At 38.1% G+C, this 18137-nt stretch overlaps 1 protein-coding gene across 1 annotated transcript in view; it reads right to left on the bottom strand.

Moving 5' to 3' along the window:
* ADAMTS3 (ADAM metallopeptidase with thrombospondin type 1 motif 3) overlaps positions 1–18137 on the bottom strand; it is a 357608-nt gene that overhangs the window by 13087 nt on the left and 326384 nt on the right. Inside the window, exons 18-21 of the mRNA XM_053703328.1 lie at positions 17324–17489; positions 4044–4176; positions 2883–3090; positions 122–239 (exon numbers count right to left, since the gene is read on the bottom strand). Coding sequence (XP_053559303.1) covers positions 122–239; positions 2883–3090; positions 4044–4176; positions 17324–17489 — 625 coding nt within the window. The remainder of the gene's footprint in view (positions 1–121; positions 240–2882; positions 3091–4043; positions 4177–17323; positions 17490–18137) is intronic.

Genomic DNA, 18137 nt, shown 5'->3' with positions numbered 1-18137 from the left:
TGTTATATCAGTTAAGTGGTTTGTTTCAGTTCTCTTGCAGTATATAGGTAGCAGTTTATGACTCTGAGCTTGGGGTCAGTGCTTCCCCTTGCTATTTAGAAATCGTTATTATTTTATGTACCGTTACAAGGGGTGAGTTTGCAGACTCTAACGGATTCTGGTTTTTCTCCATCACATTGATCACCCGTACGGCAAAGCACTTGTCTTACTTCAGTCCCTTCACCACAGGTCACTGAACACTGTAAAATAGGAATCCAAAAACAATTTACCTTAGTAAAGGAAGATGTATTTCTATTCTTATAATAATAATAACCAACACAATTTTTATTTCTCTAAAGCTGTATCAAATAAAAAGAGAATATTTATTTAAATCCTTTACTGGAATAACCTGGTTGTTAAAGGGACATGAAATCCAAAATGTTTCTTTCATGATTCAGATAGAGAATACAATTTTAAACAACATTAAAATGTACTTCTATTTAATTTGCTTAATTCTTCAGATATCCTTTGTTGAAGAAATAGCTATGCACATGGGTGGGAAAATCTCACAATACTGCCCCCAATCAGCAGCTACTGAGCCTATTTATATGTTTTTCAACAAAAGATATCAAGAGAATGAAGCAAATTAGATAATAGATGTAAATTGGAAAGTTGTTTAGAATTGCATGTTCCTTCTAAATCATGAAGGAAAAAATGTGGGGTTCATGTCCCTTTAATATTCTTTTTGTTACATCACACCTCCACCAATGTCATTGTCCTATATTTTTAAATTTTGCCACAAATATCTGACCTAATTAAAAAATATAATAATGCATGTCTGACCACTTTATTATAGTACACAAAGCTCATAATCAAAATTCAAATAAGCTTAACTGTGGCAACTGGTGAAGCGCTAAGTCCTTAAGTTGTTCAACCAGTGGTAAAAGAATCTCTCTGGGTTCACAAGCAGATACAGTTGTATGCAAAAGTTTAGGCACCCCTGATAATTTCCATGATTTTCATTTATAAATAATTGGGTGCTTGGATCAGCAATTTCATTTTGATCTATCAAATAACTGAAGGACACAGTAATATTTCAGTAGTGAAATTAGGTTTATTGGATCAACAGAAAATGTGCAATATGCATCCAAACAAAATTAGACAGGTGCATAAATGTAGGTACCCTTGTCATTTTGTTGATTTGAATACCTGTAACTACCTAGCACTGATTAATTGGAACACACAATTGGTTTGGTGAGCCTATTGAGCCTTGAACTTCATAGACAGGTGCATCCAATCATGAGAAAAGGTATTTAAGATGGCCAATTGCAAGTTGTTGTTCTCTTTGACTCTCCTCTGAAGAGTGGCAACATGGGGGACTCAAAACAACTCTCAAATGACCTGAAAACCAAGATTGTTCAACATTATGGTTTAGGAGAAGGCTACAAAAAGCTGTCACAGAGATTTAAGCTGTCAGTGTCCACTGTGAGGAACATAGTGAGGAAATGGAAGACCATAGGCACAGTTCTTGTTAAGGCCAGAAGTGGCAGGCAAAGTAAAATATCGGAAAGGCAAAGGCAAAGAATGGGGAGAACAGTATAAAACAGCCCACAGACAACCTCCAAAGACCTACAACATCATCTTGCTGCAGATGGTGTCACTGTGCATCGTCAAAAATTCAGCGCACTTTGCACAAGGAGAAGCTGTATGGGAGAGTGATGCGGAAGAAGCCTTTTCTGCACACATGCCACAAACAGAGTCGTGAGGTATGCAAATGCACATTTGGACAAGCCAGCTTCATTTTGGAAGGTGCTGTGGACTGATGAAACAATGATTGAGTTATTTGGTCATAACAAGGGGCGTTATGCATGGCAGCAAAAAAACACAGTGTTCCAAGACAAACACTTGCTACCCACAGTAAAATGTTGTGGATGTTCCATCATACTGTGGGGCTGTGGGGCCAGTGCTGATACTGGGAATCTTGTTGAGGGTCGCATGGTTTCCACTCAATATCAGCAGATACTTGAGAATAATGTTGAGGAATCAGTCACAAAGTTGAAGTTACGGCGGGGCTGGATATTTCAACAAGACAACGACCCAAAACACTGCTAAAAATCTACTCTGGCATTTATGCAGAGGAACAAGTACAATGTTCTGGAATGGTCATCCCAGTCCCCAGACCTAAATATCATTGAAAATCTGTGGGGTGATTCGAAGCGGGCTGTCCATGCTCGGCAACCATCAAACCTAACTGAACTGGAGATGTTTTGAAAGGAGGAATGGTCCAAAATACCATCATCCAGAATCCACACACTCATTACAGGCTATAGGAAGCATCTAGAGGCTCTTATATCTGCTAAAGGAGGATCTACTAAATATTGATGCAATATTTCTGTTGAGGTGCCCAAATGTATGCACCTGTCTAATTGCGGTTGGATGCATATTGCACATTTTCTGTTGATCCAATAAACCTCATTTCACTACTGAAATATTACTGTGTCCTTCAGTTATTTGATAGATCAAAATGAAATTGCTGATCCAAACACCCAATTATTTATAAATGAAAATCATGGAAATTGTCGGGGGTGCCTAAACTTTTGCATACAACTGTATTACATACCGTGGAGTCACTAAAAAATAGAGAGAAGTAAACTTTATTGAATCACATGAAGAAGTAACATAGGAATTGCCAGTAAATAAATAGAGGCTAGTGAAATCTGTGACATTAGAGAAGCTAGCTGTAGTAATAGTAGGAATGTCTACTTCACTCGTATTAAGTTACTTTTCCTACTTTACAAGGATCTATCCATACATTTATTGTAGTTACAGTTGATGAACAAATTATATGTTATTTATCACTCCCTTACAAAAAGAGTCATATTTTATAGCCTTTTAATGCCTACCTCAGACCATGCACCTGTTTTCCACTGTGCTGGGCAAGGTATCCTATTGCACGCCCTTCTACTTTCGGGCCGTTCTCCACTACAGTATTTGCTATGGACAGATCGATTTGTTCCATCATGAAGAGGTTGAATGCACCTGACTGCCCTAATTTGATAACCAGACCCTCCACAGCTTTTTGTGCAATGTTCCCATTCATCAGCAATCCAGCTAACAAGAAAAGAAAAATGGTAACATATTTATCAGGCTAAGAGTATTTCTTTTTAAACAATATGAGAACTGATAGCACTTTATGGACCTCATGACTAAACAATACTATCATTTTATTGTTACAGTTATAAAACCCATCGACAATTTCATCTACACATCTACATTTCTTTGCCATAAAAAATTACACAAGAATATACTACTAACTCTGACAAAGTTATCACATATTTTTAAATTATGATTAACATTACACTCTAGACCATGCATCGCATCCCCAGCATGTTTGTCTACAAAAATTCAGCCAACCACACTAATATGTTTACGGCACTGCTGAAAATGTAGAAAAGTAACATGACAAACATGTATATGTTATATATTATAGAGTCTCATGAGGTCTTTAATTTAAAGGTTTCCAAGACGTTGCCTACACAATGCATTTAAAGGGATACTAAATCCAAATTTTTTCTTTAATGATTTAGACAGAGCATGCAATTTTAAGCAACGTTCTAATTTACTCCTGTTATCAATTTTTCTTCGTTCTCTTGCTATCTTTATTTAAAAAAGCAGGAATGTAAAAATTAGGAGACGGCCCATTTTTGGTTCACAACCTTGGTAACACTTGCTTATTGGTTAGCTGAATGTAGTCACCAATAAGCAAGCAATATCCAGGGTACTAAACCTAAAATTGGCTGGCTTATAAGCTTTACATTCCTGCTTTTAAATTAAAGATAACAAGCGAACGAAGAAAAATTGATAATAGGAGTAAATTAGAAAGTTGCATAAAATGTTATGGTCTATCTGAACCATGAAAGAAAAATGCGTGTTTAGTATCCCTTTAAGTGAATATGTTTACTTTGCCAGTCAAATGAAAATTAAATGACCTACAGTATGAGGTTTTTCCATTTCTCCTTGTTTATCTGCTGGGCCTAATGAAGCAAAAGATGTAAAGTACTTACACAGGTTGTGTACATTCTTGAAGATTGCACATTCTGCGTATAGGCTTAGGCTTCTTATTTGCTTCACATAAGCTGCGATGAACCATTTTATTATCACTTTTCCTTCGGCAACCATATTTTGTATACTGAAAACCTTGCAAACAAGATAAAAATATAAATTTAAAATTTATAATAAAATATTGTTAATGTAATTGTGCTATGTAAAACGTTAAAATAACACCTGCTTCAAAAAACATTTGGCTGCAAAACGGGAACAGCTAATCTTATTGAAAGTAATAAAAATGTCCTACGAGTAACAAGTTACAGCTACTCACTAATAATCTCTGATTAGTCAATTGGAATTAGTATAAATCAGTCTTGGTTTAAGGATTATCCCTAGCAGAAAAGAGCCAGCATAACACATGCTACATTTTTTAGCAAGGATAATCCTAAAACCAAGACCGCTTAGATCATGAGGACAGGGTGATTGTAAATTAAGCAATGTTTCATTTTAATAGAACATTTTACACACACACACACATAAAAAAATCATTCCTATCATGCATATGATAAGGCTCCAATTAAATAGTTTTCTATGAAAAAAAACTACTGAATTAAAATGACAAAATCACTATAATGTAATATATTTTTTTATAATACCCTATGTTAAGGTGGGACAATGAGCACAATGTCCCTTAAGAAAGTTATTGGCCAGATTACGAGTTTTGCGTTATGAGCGGCTCAGTAATAACTTGCAAGTTATTTCCACCGGAAAAAAGAGTATAGGCAGCTGCTCAAAAGAGTGAACAAATGTGAGGGCTGGCAAAACAAGGTTTTAGCTTTAAACTTTGTTTCTGTCTTGGTTGGTTAGTATGGGTACCTCTTATTGGAATTTTTTGTCCTTTAAGTGGTATTCATATTGACAATGTTATTCAATTTTTGCTATTCAGCCTTTTGTCCCAATATAGGTATTATAAATAGCTTCAATATGAAGCATATCTCTAATTCAGTTTAAGTAAATATAGATGAAGTACTTTACTTTTTTTCATTTCCACACCCATAGTGTTTGCAATTAGGTATGTTGTCATTGTTTTATCATTGTTTTTGTTTTTAATGCACAATTTCTTTCAGGTGTTCTGTGCCTTTAAATAGGCTATGAACACTAATGCAAACTCACCCTATGATTAAGTGCTCAATGGAGCACGAAACTAGTCAGGGAGTTTGTGTGCCCTGTACTGCCTAAGCATTTTTAATGGTTCAATAAAGGTTATTTGTTTTTACCTTGTTTTGCCAGCCCTCACATTTGTTCACTCTTTTGAGCAGCTGCCTATACTCTTTTTTTCTGTTGGCATTTGCGGTCACACCGGCCGCTTAACTGGCAGCTTGCACCCCTGCAGCCTAAGCATTTGGTATGCTCTGTTCTCCCCCGGACTCGGCAGCCACTTCCGCATCTGTAGCGGCTTGGGATTTTGGAAGTTATTTCCACCGCTCACCTTAAATAGCGCTGCTATTACAGGTTTTCCAAAAACCTGTGTTTGAGGGCAATATGGCAGCATTGAGCTCCATACCGCACACAAATACTAGCGCTGCTTTGAGCTGGTTTTACGTGCTCGTGCACGATTTCACCATAGACATCAACGGGGAGAGCAGGCAAAAAAAAGCCTAACACCTGCAATAATGGAGCGTAAAGCTCCGTAACGCAGCCCCATTGATTTCTCGCAGACACCTACATTACACTTATTAACCCCTACTCTGCTGCCCCAGACATCGCCCTCACCTACCTACACTTATTAACCCCCAATCTACCGCCTCCAATGTCGCCGCCACCAACCTACACTTATTAAACCCTAATCTGCTGCCCCGACATCGCCGCCACCTACGTTACACTTATTAACCCCTAATCTGCCACCCTCAACAACGCCGACACCTACCTACACTTATTAACCCCTAATCTGCCGACCCCAATGTCGCCGCCACCCACCTACACTTATTAACCCCTAATCTGCCGCCCCCAATGTCGCCGCTACCTACCTACACTTATTAACCCCTAATCTGCTGCCCCCAACATCGCTGCCACCTACATTACACTTATTAACCCCTAATCTACCGCCCCCGACATCGCCGCCACCTACGTTAAACTTATTAACCCCTAATCTGCCGCCCCCAACATCACCGCCACCTACCTACATTTATTAACCCCTAATCTGCCGCCACCGCCACTATACTAAAGTTATTAACTCCTAAACCTCTGGCCTCCCACATCACTAACACTAAATAAATATATTAACCCCTAAACCTAACCCTAAATCTAACCCTAACTCCCCTAACTTTAATATAATTAAAATAAATCTAAATACAAATTACTATTATTACCTAAATAATACCTATTTAAGACTAAATACCTATAAAATAAACCCTAAGATAGCTACAATATAACTAATAGTTACATTGTAGCTATCTTAGGTTTTATTTTTATTTTACAGGTTTGTATTTATTTTAACTAGTTTATTTTATAAGTTTGTATTTATTTTAACTAGTTAGACTAGTTAGTAAATAATTATTAACTACCTAGTTAAAATAAATACAAACTTACCTGTAAAATAAAACCTAACCTGTCTTACACTAAAACCTAACATTACACTAAAATTAAATAAATTAAATTAACAAAATACATTTATCTAAATTAAGAAAAATAATAAACACTAAATTACACAAAATAAAAAATAAATGATCAAATATTTAAACTAATTACATCTAATCTAATAGCCCTATCAAAATTAAAAAGCCCCCCCGAAATAAAAAAAAACCTAGCTTACACTAAACTGCCAATGGCCCTTAAAAGGGCCTTTTGCGGGGCATTGCCCCAAAGAAATCAGCTCTTTTACCTGTAAAAAAAAATACAAACAACCCCCCCAACGGTAAAACCCACCACCCACACAACCAACCCCCCCCTCAAAAAAAAACTACCTAATAAACCTAAGCTCCCCATTGCCATGAAAGGGGCATTTGGATGGGCATTGCCCTTAAAAGGCCATTTAGCTCTTTTACGTTGCCCAAAGTCCCTAATCTAAAATTAAAACCCACCCAATAAATCCTTAAAAAAACCTAAAACTAACCCCCGAAGATCCACTTACAGTGTTTGAAGGCTGGACATCCATCCTTATCCAGCCAGAAGAAGTCTTCATCCAAGCGGCAAGAAGTCCTCAACGAATCCAGGAGAAGTCTTCATCCAAGTGGCAAGAAGTCGTCCTTCAGGCGGGCAGAAGTCTTCATCCAGATGGCATCTTCTATCTTCATCCTTCCGACGCGGACCGGCTCCATTTTCAAGACATCCGGCACGGAGCATCCTCTTCTTTGGATGGCTTTTCAAGAATGAAGTTTCCTTTAAATGACGTCATCCAAGATGGCTTCCCTTGAATTCCGATTGATCAGCCAATCAGAATTAAAGGGTAAAAAATCCTATTGGCTGATGCAATCAGCCAATAGGATTGAGCTTGCATTCTATTGGCTGATTGGACCAGCCAATAGAATGTGAGCTCAATCCTACTGGCTGATTGGATCAGCCAATAGGATTAAAGCTCAATCCTATTGCTGATTGCATCAGCCAATAGGATTTTTCACCTTTAATTCCGATTGGCTGATAGAATTCTATCAGCCAATCGGAATTAAAGGGACATCATCTTGGATGACGTCATTTAAAGGAAACTTCATTCTTCAAGAGACATCGAAAGAACAGGATGCTCCGCACCGGATGTCTTGAAGAGGGAGCCGCTCCGTGTCGGAAGGATGAAGATAGAAGATGCCGTCTGGATGAAGACTTCTGCCCGCCTGGAGGACAAATTCTTGCAGCTTGGATGAAGACTTCTCCCGGATTCGTTGATGACTTCTTGCCGCTTGGATGAAGACTTCTCCCGGCTGGATGAGGATGGATGTCCGGTGTTCCAAAACTGTAAGTGGATCTTCGGGGGTTAGTGTTAGTTTTTTTTAAGGGTTTATTGGGTGGGTTTTATTTTTAGATTAGGGACTTTGGGCAACGTAAAAGAGCTAAATTCCCTTTTAAGGGCAATGCCATTCCAAATGCCCTTTTCAGAGCAATGGGGAGCTTAGGTATTTTAGGTAGGTTTTTATTTGGGGGGGTTGGTTGTGTGGGTGGTAGGTTTTACTGTTGGGGGGTTGTTTGTATTTTTTTTACAGGTAAAAGTGCTGATTTCTTTGGGACAATGCCCAGCAAAAGGCCCTTTTAAGGGCCATTGGCAGTTTAGTGTAGGCTAGGGTTTTTTTTATTTTGGGGGGGGGGGGGGTTATTTTGATAGGGCTATTAGATTAGGTGTAATTAGCTTAAATATTTGATCATTTCTTTTTTATTTTGTGTAATTTAGTGTTTATCATTTTTTGTAATTTAGATAAATGTATTTTGTTAATATAATTTATTTAATTTTAGGGTAAAGTTAGGTTTAGTGTAAAACAGGTTAGGTTTTATTTTACAGGTAAATTTGTATTTATTTTGACTAGGTAGCTAGTAAATAGTTAATAACTATTTACTAACTAGTCTAACTAGTTAAAATAAATACAAACTTACCTGTGAAATATAAATAAAACATAAGCTAGATACAATATAACTATTACTTATATTGTAGTTATCTTAGGTTTTATTTTACAGGTAAGTATTTATTTAGTTTTAAATAGGAATAATTTAGGTATTAAATTGTTATTTTTTATTTGGGATTATTTTAATTATGTTAAAGTTAGTGGGTGTTAGGGTTACATTAGGGTTAGGTTTATGGGTTAATAACTTTAGTATAGTGGCGGCGACATTGGGGGCAGCAGATTAGGGGTTAATATGTGTAGTTAGCTGGCGTTGATTTTGGGGGCAACAGATTAGGAGTTAATAACAGAAATGTAGGTTGCGGCAATGTTAGGGACAGCAGATTAGGGGTTAATAAGTGTATGTAGGTGGCGATGACATTGGGGCAGCAGATTAGGGGTTAATAATATTTAACTAGTGTTTACAATGCGGGAGTGCGGCGGTTTAGGGGTTAATATGTTTAATAGGTAGTTTATGGGTGTTAGTATACTTTGTAAAACTTTAGTTATGAGTTTTATGGTACAGCTTTGTAGCATAAAACCCATAACTACTGACTTTTAGTTTACGGTACGGATCTTGTAGTTACAGGCTGTACCGCTCACTTTTTGGCCGGACAGGCAAACTCGTAATACCGGCGCTGTGGAAGTCCCATTGAAAAAGGACTTTTTTGCGTGACGGCCAAAAAAGTGTGCGATACAGCTGAACCTACAAGACTCGCAGTGAAAAAGCAGCGTTATGAAGCTTTTTCACTCATAACCCAAAACTCGTAATCTAGCCGAATGTTATTTAGTATTATTATCTTTCATTCTAATTTCTAACTCTAATAATTTCCAGCTCCATTCTATGTTTAAACCTTTGATATTGAATCTGTTAAACTTTTTATTTACAATAGTATTTATTTTCAGCTAAACCCACAAATAAAACTATTGTTTCATATATTTAACCCCTTCACCCAATCCAACGTAGATCTACGCCATGGGGTGCAAAGCCCAGCATACCACATAACTTAGATCTACGTTGGACCTTTAGGAAGCCCAAGCAGACTCGGTTGTTAAGCGACAACCGAAACCTGCTATTTGTCGGCTGTAGGCATCTACCTTCATATGGTAACTGTCATCACATGAAGCCATCTTGCCTGATCATTACAGACAGTGACGCTGGCTGTGCCACTGTCTGTAATTATCATCCGTTGGTGCCGGTGGAAGATGTGGGAGGAAGGAGGGAGGCGTGTGGACTTCCTAGAGGAGGAGGGGGAGGGAAATATATATATTTAAAAAAAAAAGATTGCTTAGAGGGGTGAAGTGAGTGGAAATATACTGGCTGCCAATACCTATGATGGTGGTGACCAGTGTGGAAGGGGGGGGGGGCAGAGCTGTTTGGGAGGGATCAGGGGGTTGGAGGTGTCAGGTTGGAGGGTAATCCCTTCACTACAGCAAATTTTACCCTGAATAGCTAACTGATTAACCCCTTCACTGCCGGGAATTGTAAAAGTGTGGTGCACAGCTGTGATAGGCTGCCTTTTTAATTACTACAGCTGTACCTACAAGACTCGCAGTGAAAAAGCAGCGTTATGAAGCTTTTTCACTCATAACCCAAAACTCGTAATCTAGCCGAATGTTATTTAGTATTATTATCTTTCATTCTAATTTCTAACTCTAATAATTTCCAGCTCCATTCTATGTTTAAACCTTTGATATTGAATCTGTTAAACTTTTTATTTACAATAGTATTTATTTTCAGCTAAACCCACAAATAAAACTATTGTTTCATATATTTAACCCCTTCACCCAATCCAACGTAGATCTACGCCATGGGGTGCAAAGCCCAGCATACCACATAACTTAGATCTACGTTGGACCTTTAGGAAGCCCAAGCAGACTCGGTTGTTAAGCGACAACCGAAACCTGCTATTTGTCGGCTGTAGGCATCTACCTTCATATGGTAACTGTTATCACATGAAGCCATCTTGCCTGATCATTACAGACAGTGACGCTGGCTGTGCCACTGTCTGTAATTATCATCCGTTGGTGCCGGTGGAAGATGTGGGAGGAAGGAGGGAGGCGTGTGGACTTCCTAGAGGAGGAGGGGGAGGGAAATATATATATTTAAAAAAAAAGATTGCTTAGAGGGGTGAAGTGAGTGGAAATATACTGGCTGCCAATAACTATGATGGTGGTGACCAGTGTGGAAGGGGGGGGCAGAGCTGTTTGGGAGGGATCAGGGGGTTGTAGGTGTCAGGTTGGAGGGTAATCCCTTCACTACAGCAAATTTTACCCTGAATAGCTAACTGATTAACCCCTTCACTGCCGGGAATTGTAAAAGTGTGGTGCACAGCTGTGATAGGCTGCCTTTTTAATTACTACAGCTGTACCTACAAGACTCGCAGTGAAAAAGCAGCGTTATGAAGCTTTTTCACTCATAACCCAAAACTCGTAATCTAGCCGAATGTTATTTAGTATTATTATCTTTCATTCTAATTTCTAACAGACAGTTACGCTGGCTGTGCCACTGTCTGTAATTATCATCCGTTGGTGCCGGTGGAAGATGTGGGAGGAAGGAGGGAGGCGTATGGACTTCCTAGAGGAGGAGGGGGAGGGAGATATATATATTTAAAAAAAAAAGATTGCTTAGAGGGGTGAAGTGAGTGGAAATATACTGGCTGCCAATACCTATGATGGTGGTGACCAGTGTGGAAGGGGTAGGGGCAGAGCTGTTTGGGAGGGATCAGGGGGTTGGAGGTGTCAGGTTGGAGGGTAATCCCTTCACTACAGCAAATTTTACCCTGAATAGCTAACTGATTAACTCCTTCACTGCCGGGAATTGTAAAAGTGTGGTGCACAGCTGCGATAGGCTGCCTTTTTAATTACTAAAAATCAATGGCAAAGACTGGCATGTCTGCTATTTCTGAACTAAGAGGATCCCAGAGAAGCTTTTACAACCAATTCCCCCATGACTGCAGTAGTTCTGCGTAAATAATTTCAGTACAAAAAAGTTAACAATTTTCTTTTTTTATATGTACGTATCTGGCGGTCAAATAGTGGCATTAACTATACCAAGAACTTGAGTTGTCTACTTTTGAAATATACATAGGTTTGGGGTTCATTTTGAGAATTTAAGCAGTTCTGCTATACCCAATGAGAGTTAGCCCATTGCAACATTTTAGACATAGCTGCAGAAAAAGACCTTAAAATGTATTTATTTATTTATAAAATATTTTACCAGGAAGGATACATTGAGATTTCTCTCGTTTTCAAGTATGTCCTGGGTCCACAATAGGGTACAATAAAATTCAAAAACAATAATAATACACAATAGATGCAAAAAATTGTCATAGAATAGGTAAGAAATATCAACCATTACAGGTGCATTCTGTTTTGAGATATGTAGAGAGGGATCTCTTAAAGGATATTAGGCTTGGGGAAGGTTTGAAAGTGTGCGGGAGGTCATTCCATAACTGTGGCGCTCGGTAGGAAAAGGAGGATCGAGCCGCTTTCTTTCTGTATTGAGGCAAGCTAAATAATGTGCTGGTACTGGATCAGAGGTTATAGGAGGTGGGAGTAGCCCGGAAGAGCATTCTGCTCAAGTAGGGTGGGAGCTTCCCAGAAAGGCTCTTAAACACAAGACAGGAAAGATGGAGGGTGCGTCTGGATTCCAGTGTCAGACAGTTTAGTTCTTTTAGCATGTCACAATGGTGGGTCTTGTAGTTACATTGTAGCACAAAGCGGCAGAACAAGTTATACAATGTATTAAGTTTATTAAGGTGAGTTTGTGGTGCAGGTGCGTATACTACGTCCCCATAATCCATGATAGGCATCAGCATTTGCTGTACAATCTTTTCCTTTACTGTAGGGCTGAGGCAAGATTTGTTTCTGTACAGGGCACCTAATTTTGGATAAAGTTTAGATGCAAGTTTTTCTATGTGGAGGCCAAAAGATAGATTAGGGTCTAAGAACATACCCAAGTATTTGAAAGAGTGGACTGCGGTAAGCGTGCAACTGGATTTTGTTTTGATGCGTAGATGGGAATTTTGTAATTTCTGTAATTTAGGCCCAGTTCCAAAGATCATTGTGACAGTTTTGTCAGTGTTTAGGAAGAGTTTGTTTTTTGAGATCCACTTTTCTACCTCTGTGAACTGGTCTTGGAGCACTGCTTCAAGCTGCGGCAGATCAGATTTGTTTGCATAGATTACCGTGTCGCCTGCGTACATGTGTACAGTTGAGGATTTGCAGACATTAGGCAAATCATTTATAAATAATGTGAATAGTAGGGGGCCGAGAATGGAACCTTGAGGAACACCACACGTGACTGGGAGAGGGAGGGAGTCACTGTTAGAAACAGAGACATATTGTGATCGATCCGATACATGTGATCTAAACCAGGTTAACGGACAATCAGCAATACCAGAGTTTTTTAGTTTGAGCAGTAGTATGTCGTGGTCCATTGTGTCAAAAGCCTTAGCAAAATCAAGGAAAATAGCTCCAGTTAGGTCTCCTTGTTCCATGCCAGTTTGGATGTCGTTGCAAACTTTTAGGAGGGCAGTTGTAGTGGAGTGATTTGGTCGAAAACCTGATTGATCAGGGGTCAGATAGTTAGAAAGTTGGTAATACTCGCATAATTGCGTATGGACGCATTTTTCTAAGATTTTTGACAATACTGGGAGCAATGATATAGGGTGATAGTTAGAAACCAAGGTTAACTCCCCACTTTTATGAATAGGCACTACTCTTGCAGTTTTCCAGAGTTTGGGTATGTATCCAGACATCAAGGATTCATTAATTAGGGTTGTGACAGGCTTAGCAATTGCCGGCGCACTAAGCTTCAACAGCATTGCTGGGATTTGATCAGGTCCAGACTGGTTTTTCATTTTTAGATTATTAAGGTGTTTCTTAATGACATTGATGGGTACAGGTCTAAAATTGAACTTCTCTATATTGGGTCTTTTCTGTTTAAGTGGGGCCTGATCCACATTTGTAGCTTCAGGATGCGTGCCATTTAATAGTTTGTCAATCAGGGTGGTGGAGCATCCAACAAAATAATTGTTAAAGGCCTTTGCTACTTCTAAAATGATCCAAAATAATAAAAATGACATGCATGTTTGGTCTTAGCTGAATCACAGGATGCCAATGAACACATTTTTTTTCTACAGTAAGACATCAACAGCATTTTGTAGACTGTGATACATTGGCCAAGTTTTTCTCTGAAATTCCCAGGACAGAAAGGTTAACATTGAAATGAGTATGGAACATTTCAATTATAAATAGAAGTAGTTTTGCAATATACTTCAAGTAGCAAAAATGCTACTAGTAAAAATGTATTACGGTTTTTTTTAGCAGTATATGCACAAATGCTATGTGGGCTTATGCATCAGCATTCAAGCTTAGATAGCTGGCAGTGGTGTTTATGGTGCGTGTGAAGACTTAATTTGTGTCATACAAGTCACTGTTGACTCTCTGAGAACATGTAGTGTGTGGACTGGTACACTGGCCCTCACACTGGCCTACTAAAAAACAGTAATAACTTTTACTAGAAGCATTTCAATGTTGTCTTCTTTATTCCTCATTATAATATTTATTATTAACATTTTTAACAATTTTGGAAGAATTTAGAAATGAAAGCTGCTTAAGCACATCTGCAAAAAATAATATTCCAGGTAAATATTAAAGGGACACTGAACCCAAATTTTTTCTTTTGTAATTCAGAAAGAGCATGCAATTTTAAGCAACTTTCTAATTTGCTCCTATTATCAATTTTTCTTCATTCTCTTGCTATCTTTATTTGAAAAAGAAGGCATCTAAGCTTTTTTTTTGTTTCAGTACTCTGGACAGCACTTTTTTATTGGTGGATGAATTTATCCACCAATCAGCAAGGACATCCCAGGTTGTTCACCAAAAATGGGGCGGCATCTAAACTTACATTCGTGCATTTCAAATAAAGATACCAAGAGAATGAAGAAAATTTGATAATAGGAGTAAATTAGAAAGTTGCTTAAAATTTCATTCTCAATCTGAATCACAAAAGAAAACATTTGGGTACAGTGTCCCTTTAAGAAAGGCGAAGATCTGTATTTTGACATTTGAATAGTAGAACATATGTTGCCCTTGACACTTCTATATTTTAAAAGAACAATTACTTACACCTGAAAAATAAATGTAACATTTGCATATTACATTTGAAGTATATGAGAATCAGAATTTGAATGGTAAAATTCAAATGTAGCGTTCAATTCAATATAAAAATGTTAACTTTGATAAAGGGGTAGGTAGCAGTTATTGTAAAATTAAATGCCAACAATCACTTAGCACAAACAAACGCAGGCAACATTCTTTATTTTTACCAAATGTGCGGGAATATTAACCTACAACTAGTAAATATGTGTACATATAGGACAAATATTCTTGACTAACATGCTCTGTTTCAGTGAATGAATGATCACTGCATTGTTTCACACACAGTTACAATAAATTATATTGTGTCCTGTGCAGCCCAATAAAATGTGTTATAGAGTTTTAGGAATTTATTGACAATATGGAATAAAGATTTAGCCCACTGTATGGCATTAACCCCTTAGTGACCAGAGCACTTTTCCATTTTCTGTCCGTTTGGGACCAAGGCTATTTTTACATTTCTGCGGTGTTTGTGTTTAGCTGAAATTTTCCTCTTACTCATTTACTGTACCCACACATATTATATACCGTTTTTCTCGCCATTAAATGGACTTTCTAAAAATACCATTATTTTCATCATATCTTATCATTTACTATAAAAAAAATTATAAAATATGAGGAAAAATGGAAAAAAACACACTTTTTCTAACTTTGAACCCCAAAATCTGTTACATATCTACAACCACCAAAAAACACCCATGCTAAATTGTTTCTAAATTTTGTCCTGAGTTTAGAAATACCCAATGTTTACATCTTCTTTGCTTTTTTTGTAACTTATAGGGCCATAAATACAAGTAGCACTTTGCTATTTTCAAACCATTTTTTTTCAAAATTAACGCTAGTTACATTAGAACACTAATATCTTTCAGGAATCCCTGAATATCCATTGACATGTATATATTTTTTTTTAGAAGACATCCCAAATTATTGATCTAGGCCCATTTTGGTATATTTCATGCCACCATTTCACCGCCAAATGCGATCAAATACAAAAAATTGTTCACTTTTTCACAAATTTTTTCACAAACTTTCAGTTTCTCACTGAAATTATTTACATACTGCTTGTGCAATTATGGCATAAATGGTTGTAAATTCTTCTCTGGGATCCCTTTTGTTCAGAAATAGCAGACATATATGGCTTTGGCATTGCTTTTTGGTAATTAGAAGGCCGCTAAATGCCACTGCGCACCACACGTGTATTATGCCCAGCAGTGAAGGGGTTAATTAGGGAGCATGTAAGGAGCTTTTTGGGGTAATTTTAGCTTTAGTGTAGTGTAGTAGACAACCCCAAGTATTGATCTAGGCCCATTTTGGTATATTTCATGCCACCATTTCACCGCCAAATGCGATCAAATTAAAAAAAACGTAAAATTTTTCACAATTTTAGGTTTCTCACTGAAATAATTTACAAACAGCTTGTGCAATTATGGCACAAATGGTTGTAAATGCTTCTCTGGGATCCCCTTTGTTCAGAAATAGCAGACATATATGACTTTGGAGTTGCTTTTTGGTAATTAGAATGCTGCTAAATGGCGCTGCGCATCACACGTGTATTATGGCTAGCAGTGAAGGGGTTAATTAGGTAGCTTGTAGGGAGCTTGCAGGGTTAATTTTAGCTTTAGTGTAAAGATCAGCCTCCCACCTGAAACATCAGACCCCCTGATCCCTCCCAAACATCTCTCTTCCCTCCCCTACCCCACAAATGTCCCCGCCATCTTAAGTACTGGCAGAAACTCTGCCAGTACTAAAATAAAAGGTATATTTGGGCTTTTTTGTGAATTTTTTGTTAGCATATTTACATATGCTTCTGTGTAGGGATCCCCCTTAGCCCCCAACCTCACTGATCCCCCACTAAACAGCTCTCTAACCCTCCCCCTCTGACTTAATGTGCGCCATCTTGGGTACTGGCAGCTGTCTGCCAGTACCCAGTTTAGAGAAAAAAAATGCTTTTTTTAAAATAAAATATGTCCCTTTTCTGTAGTGTAGCTTTCCCCCCCCCCCCCCAAGACCAACCCCCCACCCCTTCCAGATCCCTTAGATGGTAAAAGTAAAAGTTTATTTCATTTTTTTTTTACTTTTACTTTTTTACTTTTCTGTAGTGTAGCGGTTCCCACCCGCTCCCGCCCCGTGCACGCGCCCGCCCGCCACCCCCCGTGCACGCGCGCGCGCCCGTGCGCGCCCCCGACGGTCCCGATCCCGCCCCCCGTGACGTCACGCGCAACACCGATGGCCGCCCACCCGCCTCCCAATTCGGCTCCCACCCACCAACGATACCGGCCATCGATGTCCGGTGCAGAGAGGGCCACAGAGTGGCTCTCTCTGCATCGGATGGCCATGTATGGTTATTGCAGGATGCCTCCATATCGAGGCATCACTGCAATAACCGGAAAGCAGCTGGAAGCGAGCAGGATCGCTTCCAGCTGCTTTCCACACCGAGGACGTGCAGGGTACGTCCTCAGGCGTTAACTGCCTTTTTTTTGAGGACGTACCCTGCACGTCCTCGGTCATTAAGGGGTTAATAATAATATAAAAGGTTTCCTTTAATTCCTTACCTCCGCCGCAGGGTTTTGAACACTGAGACCAACTCTTTAATGCCCACTCAAAAGTGTCTAATTCATCTTGTAGAACATTGTTGTTATTTATCGTAGGCACAGAATCTTCATGAATGATGTATTTATACGTCAAGCTTGATTTTGTGTCATTCTCCTGAGGTATAACCTTTTCATGAAGGAACACAAACAGGTAATTAATATAGTTTTATATTTTAACATAGTATAGAACAGAACATATTTAACTTACAAACAATGTAAAAATAAATAAATGTTTATGTCAATGTTGACTATGAACACTATTTTTTTTTTTGCTACAATTGATGCACTGCAGGTCACTAATAAGCACCAAGAAAGAGTTTGTTAGAACTACAGTTTTACAATTTTAGTTGGAATGAATGAAACATACAATAAAAGCTAAATTGATGTGAAAAACATTACCAGATGGTGCTTTAAATTTTATACACAGAGCTATTTGCCCTCCTTTATTGATGCTTATGCAAGTTTAAAAAAAAATGCTCAAAATGTACAATATACTTAAACTGACAGAAACGTAATATATACTAAACTATAGGCAAAAGCAAATTACATTTTAGTAAAAATATTTTTCTTATATAATTCAGTTAGTTTAACCCCCTGTGGAGTCTGCCCTTTAATTTCTCTTAAAACTAAAGAATATTTGCTTATTTGGCCCATAGAAAATAATGACACTCTTAGGGAAACTAAAGCTATCAGTTTTTTCAGTTTTATTTTAAATAGAATAAATACAAAGTGCCATTTGTAAAATTATACAAAATATGAGCCTTATTTGTTAAAG

The sequence above is a fragment of the Bombina bombina genome, chromosome 2, assembly GCF_027579735.1.
Source record: "Bombina bombina isolate aBomBom1 chromosome 2, aBomBom1.pri, whole genome shotgun sequence".
Classification (NCBI taxonomy): Eukaryota; Metazoa; Chordata; class Amphibia; order Anura; family Bombinatoridae; genus Bombina; species Bombina bombina.
This window is presented reverse-complemented; position numbering and strand designations above follow the sequence as displayed.